General features: G+C 36.8%; 1 protein-coding gene across 1 annotated transcript in view; it reads right to left on the bottom strand.

Annotated features, from left to right (window-relative positions):
* Nucleotides 1–18,554, bottom strand: part of UBE2W (ubiquitin conjugating enzyme E2 W) — a 77,210-nt gene that overhangs the window by 29,029 nt on the left and 29,627 nt on the right. Inside the window, 2 exon segments of the mRNA XM_055091016.1 lie at nt 130–232; nt 7,574–7,665. Coding sequence (XP_054946991.1) covers nt 130–232; nt 7,574–7,665 — 195 coding nt within the window.

Genomic DNA, 18,554 nt, shown 5'->3' with positions numbered 1-18,554 from the left:
AAGATAAAGGAACAAATCTATTCACATAATGAATTTCTCTTATAAGTTTTTACTTAGTTAAAAATCGCTAATTTAGCATTTTGCTATAATCCAAAAATACAACAAAAATTTAAAAAGCAAAACAGTTACCTGAGGAGAGTCAAAAGGATATCGACTACTAAACTTAAATAGAAGTTGAAATTTTTCCCCTTCATATAAGGTACCTGGTGCACCTTCCATATCTACAATCCACCTAGAATAGAAAAAAAAAAAAAATTAAACTTCAGTTATAAAGGATTGGGGTGAGAAGGAGAAAAGAGAACACCGAGTATTCCTCTATGCCAGGCACTGGGACAAGAGTCATTCATGTATAACAACACACTTCATCCTCCCAACAACTACAGGAGTAGGTATTAATACCCCTGGCCCTATTTCCTTCTCTGACACTCCAGTTAAATAGCTAGATCAAGGTGAGATAGCTAACAAAGGACAGAGCCAAATTTTAACCCAGGTCTGGAAAAAAAAAACAAAACCCAACTTAGGTGTGCTGACACCAAAGCCTGCACTCTTCCTACTCAATTTATGCTACCTTATTTTTTCAGACTATCTTTACAATTATGGAAAAGATTTTACAGATAACATCAAACTAATCAATTGCCTTTCTGATATCAATTATTTTAGAAGCTATGAGAGAAATCAGTATCAGCAATGACTACAGAGAACTGTAGCTATCAGACCAATTTTCTCATCAGCATTCTAGAGAAGGCTAAACAGGAAAAAGGAAGCTAACTTGACATCAGTACACTTATTCTAATAGCTAGTTAAGGCTCTAGAAGGCCCTTCCTTTGTCTCTCATTATGTTTCAATTGTTTAATAAAACCCCAAATAGATTTCTATGGCATCTATGTAAGCTTACTTTGTTTTCATATATAACAATCATGAATATAAATCTGTTTATAATTATATTCTTATAACAAGAACTATCTCTTGTTCTTTAAAAAAAAAAGTGCAGGTAGAGGAATAGAGATTATTATGACAAAGATGACAGGGCATAATTTAGAAGCAAAATGAGTTCCTAATTATATCCATGCCACAATTATCATATACCTGGTCAATTCCTTTAATCTTATACTTTTCAGGTATAAAAACTTATTATTTTAAATACAGAGAAACAAAAGGAAGATTGAGGATATACTGCTGGGGTTCTGTGGAGCACCTCACATATTATGGACTTAGGAATATGTAAAATAATAAATGTGCCTCTCTCTGAAAGCAATCAGGCTGGAACACACATAAACCCGTAAGAATATGGCTATTCACTTTCCCAATGCACGCTAAATACCTTACATGGTAATAAAAGATGCGACCACAGGCCCAAGAGGCAATATTTTACAGTAAAGTTAGACAGATCTGTCCCTTAATTAGCTGTGGGGCCCTGAGTAAGCTGTTTTACCTCTCCTGTTTTAAGTACTTCAATTGTAAAATAGGTATTTTTAAAACTTAACTGCTAAAGTTAAAAAAAAAGTCACCTCGAAGTGTTGCTGGAAAGATACATCACGTTACATATGCAAAAAACCTAGTACATTCCTCACATCAGAACCAGTACACGGTAAATAAAATATAATGCAAAAGCTGCATTAAAAAAACAAAAACAAAAAACCTATTCTCTTTAAAACTAGGTCCTTCCTCCTAATCAAACTTATAAGCTTTTGCACAGCACAGGAAACCATCAACAAAATGAAAAGACAACCTACAAACTGGGAGAAAATATTTGCAAAAAATGAGACGGATGAGGGCTTAATTTCCAAAATATACAAACAGCTTATACAACTAAATATCAAAAAAACAAACAACCCAATCAAAAAATAAGCAGAAGACCTAAACAGACATTTCTCCAAAGAAGACATACAGATGGCCAACAGGCACATGAAAAGATGCTTCAAATCGCCAATTATTAGAGGAATGAAAATCAAAATTACAATGAGGTATCACCTCACACAAGTCAGAATGGCCATCATCAAAAAGTCTACAAATAATAAATGCTGGAGAGGGCGTGGAGAAAAGGGAACTCTCCTACACTGTTGGTGGGAATGCAGCCGCTAAGGAAAACAGTATGGCATATACCCAGACAAAAGTATAATTCAAACTATAGTTCATATATATGAACTATATATGTTCATAGCACTGTTCACAACAGCCAAACATGGAAACAACCTAAATGTCCACTGACAGATGAATGGACAAAGATGTGGTACATATACACAATGGAATACTACTGAGCCATAAAAAACAACGAAATAAGGCCATTTGCAGCAACATGGATGCAACTAGAGATGAGCATACTAAGTGAACTAAGTCAGAAAGAGAAAGACAAATACCATATGGTATCACTTATATGTGGAATCTAAAATATGGCATAAATGAACCTATCTACAAAACAGAAACAGACTCATAGAGAACAGACTTGTGGTTGCCAAGGGGGAAGGGGGAGAGAGAGGGATGGACTGGGAGTTTGGGATTGGTAGATGCAAACTATTACATTTAGAATGGATAAACAACAAGGTCCTAATGTATAGCACAGGGAACTATATTCAATATCTTGTGATAAACCATAATAGAAAAGAATATTAAGAAAAAAATGTATATATGTGTATAACTGAGTCACTTTGCTGTACAGCAGAGATAGGTACAAAATTGTAAATCTACTATACTTCAAAAAATATATATATATATATAAACAAAAAGATGTACATATATACAATGGAATATTACTCAGCTACAAAGAAGAATGAAATATTGCCATTTGCAGCAACATGGATGGACCTAAAAATTATCATAGTAAGTGAAGTAAGTGAAGACAGAGAAAGACAAATATTATATGACACTTCTTATATGTGGAATCTAAAAAAATAATACAAATCAACTCACTTAAAAATCAGAAACAGACTCACAGACATAAGAAACAAACTTACAGACATAAGAAACAAACTTATGGTTACCAAAGGGGAAAGGGGAGGGGAAGGGATAAATTAGGCGTATGGGATTAATAGATACACACCACTATATATAAAATAAACAACAAGGATTTACTGTGTATAATAGCACAGGGACCTACATTCAGTATCTTATAACCTATAATGGAAAAGAATCTGAAGCTGTACACCTGAAACTAACACAACATTGTAAATCAACTAAAGTTAAATTTAAAACAAACAAACAGGACTTCCCTGGTGGTCCAGTGGTTAAGACTCCATGCTTCCACTGCAGGGGACACAGGTTCGATCCCTGGTCAGGGAAGTAAGATCCCGCATGCCTCATGGTGCAGCCAAGAAACAAACCAACAACAACAAAAAACCCCACCACCACCAACAACCAAAAAACACCCCACCAAAGTAAGTCCTTCCTAGCCATGAACATCCCTTTTTAGCCCCACCCCCCACTCCCACCTACTATGCTGGGACAGTCCAAGAAAAAAATCACAGGACTTCTTGGTGCCCTTTTGTTCTGTTTATAAGGCAATTCTTAGGACACATAATGTACCATAAATTGACTTGTGACCTATCCAAGCATAGCTCTTAAATAACAGCTAAGAGACACCTTGCAATATATGGGTGAGATAGGTCAAAGAAGGCATACTTCTCAACATCGTGCAGGATAATTTAAAATAACATTTTGCTTATTTAAAAAGTAACATATGTTCACTACAGAAAATTTACATAAGCGTAAATAAAACAAAAATCACCCAAAGATAATCACTGTTAAAGTTTTTAGGGTACATTTCATTCTAGTCATTTTGCAGTTTCTATATCAATGGACTCCAAGTCCAGCAGAGTTGCATTAGGTGCACACTTAAATTACATTACATCCAAATCATCAATGTTCACAATTCCAGTCATGAGCCCCAGAGTAAGGATGATGGGAGAAGTCTCACTTCTTAACCTCCTGTGAATACTCATTGTTCTGTGATTCTAATGTTTAAAACAGGTATTTTTCACACATTCATGGCTCCTAATCAAAGAAACAGCCATCTATGCCACTCTGAAGGAAAAACTAGCTTTGTGGGATATATTAATACAGGATATATACCAATACAGCCTCTCTCAAGGGATGTTCAAAGGCAATTATGACTACAAAAAATTTTTGCCTTACACGATATGATGTCTATGGACTGTAACTCACAGGGTGCCATTTTACTTTACTACATTGAGAAACCATTTCCCTATTTAATTAGTTCTAAGTCAATCTTTCTGTATCTCTGTTCCTTCCTTAGGACAGCACATAAGTTGATTTATTAGGTCAAAGGATATGATACACATATTTTTTAAGGTCTACATGCTACCAAACTGTCTTCCACAAAGCTTAATGTGCTTTCATCATCTTCCTTACCCATATACCCCATCCCATATAATCCCATTTAAACAACAATTTTTTTTTCTTTATTTTGGCCACACTGCACGGCTTGCAGGATTTTAGTTCCCAAACCAGGGACTGAACCTGGGATGTGGCGGTGAAGAGTATCGAGTCCTAACCACTGGACTGTCAGGGAATTCCCCAAATAATAAATCATTTTTTTCAAAATAGGTCAGTAGTTACATCAAAACATTGCTTTTTTGCCCTATCTCTGATTGCTCTGATGTCTATCTTTTGCTTCAGCTTCTGCCGTGGCCTGATTAAAGAAACTAAAGAACTGAATAGGAAAAAGTATATATACAATAGTATTTTAAAATCAGTGTTTATTTCCTGTTAACTATATGCGTCTCTTTCAACTAGATTAATATTTGGTTTGGATTTCCCTGGTGGAGCAGTGGTTAAGAATCCGCCTGCTAATGCAGGAGACACGGGTTCCCACCGTAGTGAGAAGCCCGCACACCGCAACAAAGAGTAGCCCCTGCTCGCGCAGCAATGAAGACTCAATGCAGCCGAAAGTGTAACTACCAAAATAAACAGCATCTATGCTACAGAATAAACCTGTCACTTAGAGATGTTTGTCAGGCAAGACTTCTTCTTTTAAAATAATTTACTGTAAATGAACCACAAAAGTTTTATTACCTTTGGACCATCTTCCAGGATATAAAAATAGTCTAATAAAAATTAGATCTTGGGAATTCCCTGGTAGTCTAGTGTTTAGGACTCCCCTTCCACTGAAGCATTATCTCCAAAGTGGAAGAATTACAAACCAAATTTTTTTTAGTAAGTTTATTTATTTATTTATTTTATTTTTGGCTGCGCTGGGTCTCCGATGATGCACGCGGGCTTTCTCCAGTTGCGGTGAGTGGGGGCTACTCTTCGTTGGGGTGCGCGGGCTTCTCATTGTGGTGGCTTCTCTTGTTGCGGAGCACGGGCTCTAGGCACTCGGGCTCCAGTAGCTGCGGCACTTGGGTTCAGTAGTTGTGGTGCACGGGCTTACTTGCTCCTCGGCATGTGGGATCTTCCCGGACCAGGGCTTGAACCCGTGTCCCCTGCATTGGCAGGCGGATTCTTAACCACTGCGCCACCAGGGAAGTCCCAGTAGTTATAATTTGTGGTAGAAATATCTATACCAATACTTCAATTTTAAAAACGTAAAATGGTCCTTTAACTTTTTATAAATCATTGTGTTGTGTAGTTCCTCCCCACCCCCAAAAAAGTAAAGGTTGAAAGTGGAAACGATTGGTACCTACTTCCTTGAAAACTATAGGGCTAGCTCTTATAGGATATTCTGAGGCAGGTTAACAAAGGTAAAGAGGAAAAAGATGAAAATGGAGTATAAACCACCTGTTTGATAATACAGAACAAAAAAGAGTCACTTGTTTAATCATATAGTACAAATGCTTTATACTCTAAATGTGTGCTCCATTTTAAATTCTGTTTGAGATACATGAAAAGTCAATTGAGAGCATGAAAAGACATGGAAGAACCTTAAATGAATGTTACTAAGTGAAAGAAGCCAATCTGAAAAGGTTACACACTGTGTGATTCTAACTATATGATGACACTCTGGAAAAGGGAAAACTATGGAGACAATAAAAAGATCAGTGGTTCCCAGGGGTTGGTGGGAGGGGACGAAGGATGAATAGATGAAGCACAGAGGATTTTTAGGGCAGTGAAAGTACTGTATGATACCATAATGATGATACATGTCGCTATACATTTGTCCAAATCCAGAGAATGTATCAAGAGTGAATTGTAATGTAAACTACAGACTTTGAGTGATTATGACATGTTAGTGTAGGGTCATCAGTTCTAACAAATGTGCCACTCTGGTGGGGGGTGCTGATATATTAGAGAGGCTATGGCATGTGTGGGAGCAGAGGGTCCATGGGAAATCTCTGTACCTTCCACTCATTTGGCAGTGAATCTAAAACTGCTCAGTCAACTGAGAACCCAGCAATGTTTTAAAGAGATCGTTATAGAGCTAGATACTCTATAGTATCTATAGTATGTAGTAATACACACTACATTTTCTTTTTTTTGGCTGTGCTGTACAGCATGGGGGATCTTAGTTCCCAGACCAGGGATTGAACCCATGTCACCTGCAGGTGAAGCATGGAATTCTAACCACTGGACCACCAGGGAAGTCCCCCATACTACATTTTCAAACATCAGTATATCCATTCAAACATCAACATACCCCTTCTTCATATTCCTGTTCTTAAAGCTTGGCTCCTGTCTTAAGTACTGACTCAAATGTCAAAGTCAAAGGTAACCAAAATTGTTTCTTCTGAAAATAAATATGTCCCTGTTGTGTGAGCTTTGGTCACTTTTGCTCTTTGGACCCAGAATATCACTAAATATTTGAATTGTTCAATTTGTCCTACAAGTTGGTCTATAGTAAACTTTTTCTTGTTGACTTCTAAACCTTTTACATTTTTGGAGGATTTTTTTAAGGAGAGAGTCAACTGCTTAAAAATTTCCCATTTTAGAACATTTACCCTTGTCTGACAGAAATGTTAAATCCACGGAGTGGTAAGGATAGACCACACTGGGTTGTGAAATCTTAGGATGATACTCTTGAAAACACTTTAAACTAATTCCAATGCTCATTTCTAACAGAGGGGACCCATATCTCTACCCTTCCTGGCACACACCTGGGAAGAGACTTCTGCCCCACTCCCACGGAAGGGGCTAAACTAGAGAACACTTCTACGTCCTCCTTCTACCCTTCACTTTTTCATCCTCATGGAAAAGTTTCTTATTATTAAATGAGAATGCTAAGAGTCTGACATTCATTTAGCTACCCTTCTGTAAAGAAAGCAACTATGTAATATGTTCAGGGGACAGGGATAGAGATACCTCTTGACTGGCATTCTCTTCAGAGCCTTAAATGTTCTTGAAAAGTCTGCTAAATAACCTCATACCAAACTGCTCTATTACAGGTGAAGAACATTTCATAACAAAGTTTTTAAACGCTGCCTCATTAGCAGGAAACTTTTATAAAACGAAACTGTATATATAAATGCACAGAATAAGATCTGTTTACTGTACTTACCTCTTGCTGGAAGAGAATGGGATGAAATAAGAAAATAATTCTGGATTTTTTAAATGAGTATATATTCATACATTACATTGATAACAAAAGAAAAACAAACAAGTACTTTAAAACTTAAACACTTACTGTGTAATTGAATTCTGAACACTCTTTTCATTTAAAGTCATTCCGGGAGGTGGGTCATTTTGCAAAGCCAACAGTTCTTTCTGTAGTCGTTTCTAGAAAAGAATACCAATAATAACTTGTACTTTTTTTCCTTACAACATAATGTATTTGTATTCACACAGTCTGAAATCCTTGATTAAATTTCGTCCAAATGCTCATGTCTTTTCCTTTACAAGCCCCTTACATCTTCTATATATTTTACATGCCTAATTCTCAAATTTTTAGTTGCCTGTCCTATAACCCACAATCTATTGTCAAAATATTTCTAAATATATTTGTAAACACTGATGCTGTAAAGTGGTTATGAAGAGCAGCCAGCTACCGATAAAACTTCAAAACTACTCCAGGAAAGTTATAAGGTTATAAATGCTTAAAAGTTTTAGCAGGGTTTCCTTTACTGCTTTTCAATTATAAAAACCACAGTTCTCCATAATCCTTAAAGAATGCATCATTTCAGACAGACAGGCTTTCCAGAAGAACTATATTAAGTTAAAAAGTCTTTTGAAAAAGTTTAAAATAATTTTAATTTACAATTTACAGCCCCTATTTATTTTCTTAAAATAGGATCATTCACATATAATTTAATCTTTCATCACCAGAATATAACATACCAGGGCCTGAGATACATAGTTATTTTTTCACATACTAGATGCCCCAAAATGGCTATGTATTTGCATTCTTGTTTGTACAGCTTTCATTGTTCAATTCTTCCCTTGTTATCATCAGTGGGCATTCTTTTTCAGTATACAACAAAGCAAAACAAAAACCACAGCAGCCCATAATTTACGGGTTTAAAAGCAAAATAACCAATGTTATTAGAAGTGCATGTAACATTATAAAGATTCTTAATGAACATTTTTTCTTGGATTAAAGCACACAAGCATGGATTTCTGTCTAGAACTCCAAGCAACTCTCTACTTAAAAGCTAGTTTCTGGGCTTCCCTGGTGGTGCAGTGGTTGAGAGTCTGCCTGCCGATGCAGGGGACACGGGTTCGTGCCCCGGTCCGGGAAGATCCCATATGCCGCGGAGCGGCTGGGCCCGTGAGCCGTGGCCGCGGAGCCTGTGCTCCGCAACGGGAGAGGCCACAACAGTGAGAGGCCCGCGTACCGCAAAAAAAAAAAAAAAAAAGCTAGTTTCTGATTTTTCTAGACAGTGAAATATTACTATCAATACAGCAATGTTTCTAGATCTTTTCAATTCATAACGCCTTTAAATAAGCTTAGCACCATCTAACAACACTACAGAATAGGAAACTCCGCCCTTCTTTGCTGAGAATCAATGGCTCTTTAAATTGCCAAAAGCGAAAACTTTTCCTCAGATGGTGCAATATCATAACTTCTAGTAACATGGAAAATAAGATATCAACTAATTGCAATTTCTGACCTCAGCTGCCTTCTAAAATGCAAAATTACAAATTGAAAATTGGTTTAGAAAAATTTTAATTATCCAAAATATAGAAATAAAGCTGCATAAACAATTTGTTTTGAATAAAGGAGGAATATATTTGTGATAAGTGTCTATGTTAGAAGAGGGTTCTTAATTTATTCTACTGTCAACAAATGTGGGTTCTGTGATCAAGTAAATTTTCAGAAACAGTGGGCTCAACAACAACAAAAAAAAGATTTTTTTTTTTAAAGCAGGAATTCTCAGAGACTTCTGATATACGAACTTGCAAAATGATTCTCTAAGGGGAGGAAGATAACATACAGGCTTCCAAAAGTACTGGAATCCTCTCAGTGTAGGGCATCTTGGAAAAGTCTTCTTTCAATGACTACATTTTGGGAAACACTGCTGTGGAAATCCTCCAGACCTTGAAAACTTTACTAAGACAAGGAAGACAGCCCTTGTTATTGAATTAAGATATAAAGGAAGGTCGATTTGCATAGCTACCAACTGAAACAGGATATAAAGGCAAGTTAAGAAGAATCGTGTTGGTGTAATTATTCTAGGTCTCCTGAAGATAACGGTGAAGAGCACTGTGGAAAAAGAAAAGTTTTCCCCACCCTGACATTACTTCTTATAGGTCCACAAAGAAAGGGGCCTGTGGTATAGCCAAACTCCAAGAGAATCTCCAAGTAACTGCCTCCTGGTATTCACATCCTAGTGTAGTTCCCTCCCACACTGTACCAGAGTTGGTCTGTGTAACCGATAGAATACAGCAGAAATGATGGTATGTCACTCCCAAGATGAGGTTATGAAAGATTATGATTTACATCTGGGTCATTCTCTCTAGAATCACTTGCCAAATTGTGAACAGTCCAATTCAGAGGCCTACGCGGTAAGGTTAGGGCCGCCTGCCAATAACCATGGATGATTTGGAAGAATCTCCAATCTGGAATCTCCAATTCCAGCCAAGATTTCAGATGACCACAGCTGGGGCCAGTATACTGCCTGCAAACTCAAGCCAGAATCCAACTCTCTGCTTCAAGACCCTTCGAATTACATGGGATTATAAATGCTTGTTCTTTCAAATCACTAAATTTGGGGGTAATCTGTCACACAGCGAAAGATGATTAATACAGAACCTCTGCTCCAACCTCTCCTCATTAGAAGGGGCTATCATCCACTTCATCATTTCAATTTCAGTATCAGAGGTCAGAATCCAAGACATTCACTGGAGCATGTTTTTTAATTGAGGGGTGGAGTCACTACATTAAAAAGACAATTCATGCCAGTCCCTTACTGTCTCTGCTATCAGGCAATAAACTACCTTGCACATCCACATCCTCTGCAATAAAGAGACAGAGCAGGACGAACATTTGTGGGGGGGTTAATGAGTACTTACTAAGCACACTAATAAAACTAATGATTTACCAGTGTACTAATAAAACTTACAGGAAAAAAAATAAATAAATAAGAGTAGAAGGTCAAACAGTGTATCTGGCAGGCTCATAGAAACAGGGAATTCACTCTTAGGGATCCTTCCTGGAACAATAATCATTAAAGAGGGCAGGAAGTGTCTTTAAGTAAGCAAACAAATCCCTCAAAGGGTCCTCTAACTCTTCTAAGAAACTGGTTCTAAGAACCCTGAATATGAACACAGAAGCTAAAAAAGGAGGACTTAAAGAGTTCACTGTAAAAATAAAGGAAAATTCATACTCACTTGAGAATGTGAAGAACCAGCATAACTGTTTAGAGATAATACCATGTGTTTAGAGATCATACCATGTAGCATCTATCAACAGAAAGCTATCATCACATGAGGAAGCATTCACCTCCTAACTTTGAAGACAAAGTATTAGCAAAAGTAGATGAGAAACACGTGCATTAGAACACTAGCAAAAGCAGTGATAACCACCAGATTATTAGACCATCAGGGCAACACTGGCTGCTTTCCTAGACAGTGGTGAAAATGAGAGCCTAGAATTGAGATAACTGGAGATAACTGGAAAATAACTGCAGAAGGTAACTAAGTAAAGAAGCAGAACTACTTACAAACTACTGGGAGCTAAGGGGGCTGAAAAATTAACAGTTCCAAAGGTTCATAGCCAAATATCACCCTGTCTGTCCCTAAATTGGAGAGGTATGGGAAAATTAATTACATATATTACAAACGTACCATGGTTCTCTGAATCTAAGACACAGCATCAATCATAAGATACACTATTATTTTACGTAATACTAGGAAAGGAAAACTGCTACCAATTAAACAATTACACACCACTGATTAGACATATCTTGATTTCAGATATGTTAAAGTAGGGGAAAAATTGTGCATTAAAAAAATATATATGTTATTAGTAAAAGTTTGATTTTCCTGGGGACTTCCCTGGTGGTACAGTGGTTAAGACTCGGCGCTCCCAGGCTTCCCTGGTGGCGCAGTGGTTGAGAATCCGCCTGCCGATGCAGGGGACACGGGTTTGTGCCCCGGTCCAGGAAGATCCCACATGCTGCGGAGCGGCTGGGCCCGTGAGCCATGGCCGCTGAGCCTGTGCTCCGCAACGGGAGAGGCCACAGCAGTGAGAGGCCCGCGTACCCCAAAAAAAAAAAAAAAAAAACAGACTGCGCTCCCAACGCAGGGGGCCCAGGTTCGATCCCTGGTCAGGGAACTAGATCCCACATGCTTGCCACAACTAAGAGTTCGCATGCCACAACTAAGGAGCTGGCGAGCTGCAACTAAGGAGCCCGCCTGTTGCAACTAAGACCTGATGCAACCAAATAAACAAATAAAATAAATATTTTTTTTAAAACAGTGGCTAGAGTAGACAACCCACTTTTAAAAAAAAGTTTGATTTTCCTAACTCTTTAAGTACTAGAACCACCTAAAAAATAAAAATTAATTTTCTGAGTAAATTTAATATGCCTAAAATGATTCTTCTCTCAATATTTAACACGTACCTGGTGATACATGATCTCAATCTATAAATATGCACTTTATTCCCAGACTGTGTACAGCAGTACATCTGTCATCCAAGGCAAAAAGGCCAGGCGCAGAATCTAAATGTTTTAAAGCACCCCAGGCAAAAAGGCCAGGCCCAGAATCTAAATGTTTTAAAGCATCCCAAATCTACAGTAAACCTGAAAATTCTATCTAGCCCTCATCTTGCGTTGGCTCAACTCTGGAAAACTCATAGGAATTTGAGCTCTTCTAAGAGATCCAAGTGGGTTTATATACTCAGTAAAAAAAAAGATCCTGATATATCTAAATACCATGAGAAAAAAAAGATTTAACACTTTCAGAACTGGCTTGGCTTTTCAGTGGCTCTATAGTCCAGCCAGCACCTCCCTTTCTTTCCTTCTTCATGAATGCGAATGACTCTAAGTGATATGAATCCACTGAAATTTACTACTTTTGGGGGTAAGAAAACCACTGACAAATTTTGCAGTTAACTATTATCAACGACAAGATGTTGGGAAACACCACAAAACTGAATGCCATTCCTGTATGTCATCATACGATGGCTGAGAATCTCTAGACTACTACAACATCCTAGGATGTGTGACCCTGCACTTAAGAGTGACACAAGTTCAGTTTCTAAAACTTTTTCCCACTTCAGTACACGTGAGGGATTATTCTTGAGATTTACTCTTCCCTATGACTGGAGCTTACTACAGGGGTCGAGGAGAGTATTTATGTAGCATGAAAAGGCTGCCCAGGAGCTTAACGTTTCCTCTTCTCCACTACCACTTCTCCAAGAGTCACTAGAGTAGCTGCTTCACAACAAAGGTCAAGTGTGGGGACATAAAAAGGCCAACAGAATAAAACAGACACATATATTATTACTCTTAGCCTTATGAGATTTAAAGTCCTCGGAAAGCTCAAGATACAGTTTTTATACAAAAGAGTAAAAGCAATTTAAAGATCACTTTAAAAACTGTAACCACTATGGGAATTCCCTGGCGGTCCAGTGGTTAGCACTCCATGCATCCACTGCAGGGGGCACAGGTCTGATCCCTGGTCAGGGGACTAAGATCCCGCATGCCGTGTGGGACAGCCAAAAAAGAAAAAAAAAACGTAATCACTATGTTCTAATCAGTCCTGTTCCACTTCCCCCAACTGATAATATCAATGCCTGTCCCAACATAGACCCATAATGTTAAACCAAGTTTGAATATGCCATGTGCTTCCCTGGCATGATCAGGAAATGAGATAAAATAGATGAAGACTAACACTTTTAAATATCAAAAAAATTTTAAATGAACATGGTAAAACTTTGAACTCTAATACAGATCCCTGACATTATGTGTATTGAACATAATTTAGTCTGTTCATAATGATTACTCTCAATTAGACTCCAATAAAGATGTCAAAGTTTTTTTTTAAAATAATGATTACTCTATTGTGACATCCTCAGACAAGTGAGGTCTACAAGCCCACATGATCCTTCAGTATATAGTTCTGATAGCCTGATAGCCCCAGTTTTCACTTTAACTGTCATCTGCTCTTTGACTATCAATAACTTGTCATAATATCTAACCTCTAGTCACTGACATTCTCTTTCTTTCTCCTCTTTTCTTTCTCTTTTATTTGCTGTTTTCCCCTCCCTAGCCCCACCATACATTACCAAGCAAAAGGGTTTACTTATTTTGGTGAACATATCACATTATTTTCGTGTAACAAATCCTAACCAATCTTCAGTGCTGGCATTTAACATTGGCTAACACTTATCGCTTCATTTGCTCTTAAACCATACTATACTCCCTCACTCAAATTAACCAGAGAAATTAGGTACAATTTTTCCAAGTCCTCATAAAATGAAAAGCACAGCCCAGTAACAGGTCCACAGACCACACTTTGTGTAGCACGGTGCTAAAACATGGTGTTTCACCCCAATGATGCCATCTTTACCTCTTCGGCTTCTGATCATTTTCATCAATGCTCATGCTTATATATTAGTTCAAGTTTTTGCTTTTTCAGACAGCTGAGGATGATGGGTATGACTGTATAAAAAAGTACTACTACAGTTGTATGACAGAGAACATTACTGTTTAATGAAGAATACCATGCTCAACGAAATGCTCTTAATTTAAAAAAAAAGAAAAAAAGACTAAGTATTTTAAATAGCATCCTAAAAAGCTCATTCATATATAAAACAGTTCAGCTTCTAAACTAATGTATTTGTGTAAGTATCATCCCACACTAATATATGTTGAAACCAAGCCACAAAATATTTAAATGATATTCTTATGGTTATGAATCAAAACCAGGAGAGAATATATCCCTCTTAGATACTAATAATGGCAGTACATCAATGGACAAACTGACAAGATTCCTGGCCCTGTAAAGCTTAAATTCTAGTGAGGGAAGAGAGTTAATAAATAATAACAAAAACAAATAAGTGTATGGTATATTAAAATGTGATGAAAAATGGAGCAAGTTAAGGAGTTGGAGAGTTAGGCCTCACATCTTGTAAAATTTTATTTAAAACTGACACTTTGAGAAACTATTGTAAAGGGTAGAAATCCTTATTTAGGGTAGGGAGAAATATAAACAAGAGAGGAGAAAACATTAAAAATGTAGAGCTATATCACAATGATTGCTAATGCAACTGTACATAAAATGCCCAACATGTTTTCTCTAATTTCATCTAACAATCAACTAAAGGTGGAAGGTTAACAATAGGAGGGTGTGATAGAAAAAAAATAAGAATACCATACACATTAGTATTATTTCACTAATAAATTACTACTTTCCCCCCAACAATATTAAACAATTACAACATTTTTCTTCTTTCAGGGTGAAATGACATGGCACTGAAATGATTTTACCTTATTTTAAAATAAGGTAGAATTTGATTCATGCAAATTAAGAAAAAATACTTTTTTCCTAAGTATTCTTCTATAGCCCTTAATTCTAACATTTATTTATTGACACTCTTCCCCCTTTTAGGAAATGGAAAGCCTTCAACAAATCAAGGTGTTCATTCTTATTTTAAACTAACATTTTGGGGAATTCCCCGGCGGCCCAGTGGTCAAGACTCGGCACTTTCACTGCCGGGGGCGTGGCAGTGACCTCGATCAGTGGTCGGGGAACTAAGATCCCACAAGCTGCTCAGCATGGCCAAAAGAATAAAAAATTTAAAAATAAACTAACATTTTCAAAAATCAGACTGGGATGCAAAAAAAATGACAAGACTAAATGTCTTTACAAAAAAGAGCCCACAGTCTAAAAGGAGAGACAAATATGTAAATAATCTCTACATGCTTTCAGGGTACAGCAGTGTTCAAAAAGAGAGTGGTCAAAGGAGAGAAAAGCCAGGACCGTGGTATACTGAAAGCTAAAGGAAGAATGCATTTAAAGACTAAACAAAATTTTATTTCCAGCACAATGTAGATACTCTGAAAAATTCCACAGAAAACAAAAACAAAGCGAACACACGAACTTTGAAATATTCAAAGGATCAGGGCTGGATTTCACTTTGGGGTTTTCTACCAAACCCAAGGGGGGCAAGACCAAAAAGTGAGGAATCTCTCGGAAGACCTCCATAAAACTATGACCCCTCAGTGTAATAGTGAATAAGATAAAGGGCACAGAAAGAGAATAACAATGAAATTTACCTGCTTAGAATTTAGCAATGGGTATAGGAAGAAAAAAACGTCTCCCATGAAATGTCAAAATCTCAAGCAGGCACCCACATGGGTCTGAGTCTGAATTCCTGCTGAGAATCTTAGACAAGAATTTAATCAAGTGGTCAAGGAAGAAATGCCCCAGGCAACTAACAGAAGCAAAAAAAAATCCTGGGGAATACAACTTGTATCCACTGAGGCAACAATCTGTCTTTTCAGAATCTAGAAAAATACTTTAAAAAGTAGTAAGAACCAAATGAGAAATTATTCAGAAGACAATAGCATAAAATACCTGATGCAATAAAAATCTATCTTCCTAGCTGGAAAAGCACCAGATCCCCAATTAATTTACTTAATGTTCTTGTAGCATTTATATAACTGTGAGCAACTCTAAGGCAGAGATTATGGTCTACTTATCTTTGTAATCCTAGCATTCAAAACTGTGCCTGACAAATAATGTTTTTCCTCAGTAAATGCTTTTTTAAAAAATTAATAAGGATGTTCACTGCTTCACTGTATGCAAAATCCAGAAACAATATATGTGTCTATCAATAATTATACAAATTATGGCATATGGAAATAAGGCTACACAACCATTAAGCATGATGTGGATCTCTGTGTACTAACAACAACAGAAGAATCCCAAAACATACTAAAATGGAAAAAAAAAGCCTCCAAAATACATATAATTCCTTTATATTAAAACAAAAGCAAGAGATTTACACAAATGTCATATAAACGCATATGGGAGAGAAGGAAGCACATCCAACTATTTTACAGTAGTTCCCTCCTAGCAGCATAAATGGAGGAAAAAGAGGACACCCCTGTTTACACTATATACTTTTATATTATGACTCTTTTACAACAAGAATGTAGAAGTATATTTCTTGTGTAATTAGATTTAAGGGCTCAATGGATGAAGAAAACATATCCACATAAAAACATGAACACAAATGTTCAAAACAGCATTAATCATAACAGAAAAAAATAGAAGCTACCCAAATGTCTATTAACTGATGAACAGGTAAACAAAATCTGTTGTATTCATACAGTGGAATGTTATTTGGCCATAAAAAAAAAGAATGAAGTACTGATACATGCTGCAACATGTAGGAAACTCAGAAACATTATGGTAAGTAAAAGTGGTCAGTCACAGAAGACCACATATATGTTGATACCATTTACATGAAATGCCCAGAAGAGGCAAATCTATAGACATAAAAATTAGACTGGTGTCTGCCAGTAGATGGGAAGAAGATGGAGAGTGAATGTTTATGGGTACAAGGTTTTCTTCTGGGGATGATGAAAATTTTCTATTAGATAATGGGGACAGTTGCACAACTGGGTAAATATACTAAAAAAAAAAATCACTGATTGTACACTTTAAGAGGATGAATTCTATGGCATGTGAAATGTATCTAAATTTAAAAAAAAACCTTTTTAAACTCAGTGGATAGGTTAAACACAGGTGAAGAGAGAATTAACACCTAGGAAGATGTCTGAAGAATTTTTCCAGGATGTAACAGAGAAAGAGGTGAAAACATGAGACAAAGAGAATACAAGAGAATAGGAGGCAACATTTAAAGAGATAATGCATGAGAATTCCCCAGAATTGCTCAAGACATCAATCCTCAAGTCCAAGTCCACAATGAATTCCAAACAGCATAAATAAAAAGAATCCCAAACTCACACACATCACTGTGAAAGTACAGAACACCAACTGAAAAAGAGCTAATTCTAAAACTAGAGATAAAAGTTTACCTACAAAGATACATAAAATTAGACTGATGGCTATAATTTTAAGAGCAATAATTGAAGTCAGATAATATTAGGATTTAGAAAACAAGTGGAATTTTATCTTTCATCTAAGTAAAAATAATTGACAATTTTAACTCCTACACCTAGCAAAACTAGATACTTTCAAGAACACAGGTGAAAAGAAGGTATTTTTAGATAAAACAGAGTTTACCACCAACAGTAAGCAGCTAAGCAATAAATCTTAATTTCCTTCTGGAAAATAATCCTAAATGACAAGTGAAAGATGCAAGAAGACATTGGAAGCAAAAATACGTAAATATGTAAGTAAATCTAAACAATGATTGTATAAAACAACACAGGCTCACAATTCCTTATGTAAAAATTCCTGGGGCCAGATGTTTCAAAATTAAGAATTTTCTGGATTTTATAAAAATAATAACAATGCACCCCACTAATTAGTATTTAGCACTGAAATATGTGAATGGTTTTTTTTATATATATATTTTTTAAAAATTAATTATTTATTTTTGGCTGTGTTGGGTCTTCGCTTCTGTGCGAGGGCTTTCTCTAGTTGCAGCAAGCGGGGATCACTCCTCATCGTGGCCACTCTTGTTGTGGAGCACAGGCTCCAGATGTGCAGGCTCAGCAGTTGTGGCTCACGGACCCAGCTGTTCCACGGCATGGGGGATCCTCCCAGACGAGGTCTCGAACCCGTGTCCCCTGCATTGGCAGGCAGACTCTCAACCACTGTGCCACCAGGGAAGCCCTATGTGAATGTTTATAGCATATGAAATTTTAAAAAACACTAGGCAATCTCATACCCACTCATTTCAGGTTTCACCACAAAAAAAATTTGTAGTCAACTTCCAAAAAGTTTTGATTTCTAAGCCATTTTAAATTTATTTTTTCCACTATATATTTTTTTAAAGTCCTTTTTTTTTTAATTTGGATATAGTTGTTTTACAAAGTTGTGTTAGTTTCTACTGTACGGTGGAGTTCCCTGTGCTACAGCAGGTTCTCATTAGTTATCTATCTTATACATATTAGCGTATATATGTCGATCCCAATCTCCCATTTCATCCCACCCCCCTTCCCTCCTTGGTGTCCGTATGTTTGTTCTCTACATCTGTCTCTATTTCTGCCTTGCAAACTGGTTCATCTGTACCATTTTTCTAG

Source organism: Physeter macrocephalus, chromosome 15 (assembly GCF_002837175.3).
Source record: "Physeter macrocephalus isolate SW-GA chromosome 15, ASM283717v5, whole genome shotgun sequence".
Taxonomy (NCBI): Eukaryota; Metazoa; Chordata; class Mammalia; order Artiodactyla; family Physeteridae; genus Physeter; species Physeter macrocephalus.
This window is presented reverse-complemented; position numbering and strand designations above follow the sequence as displayed.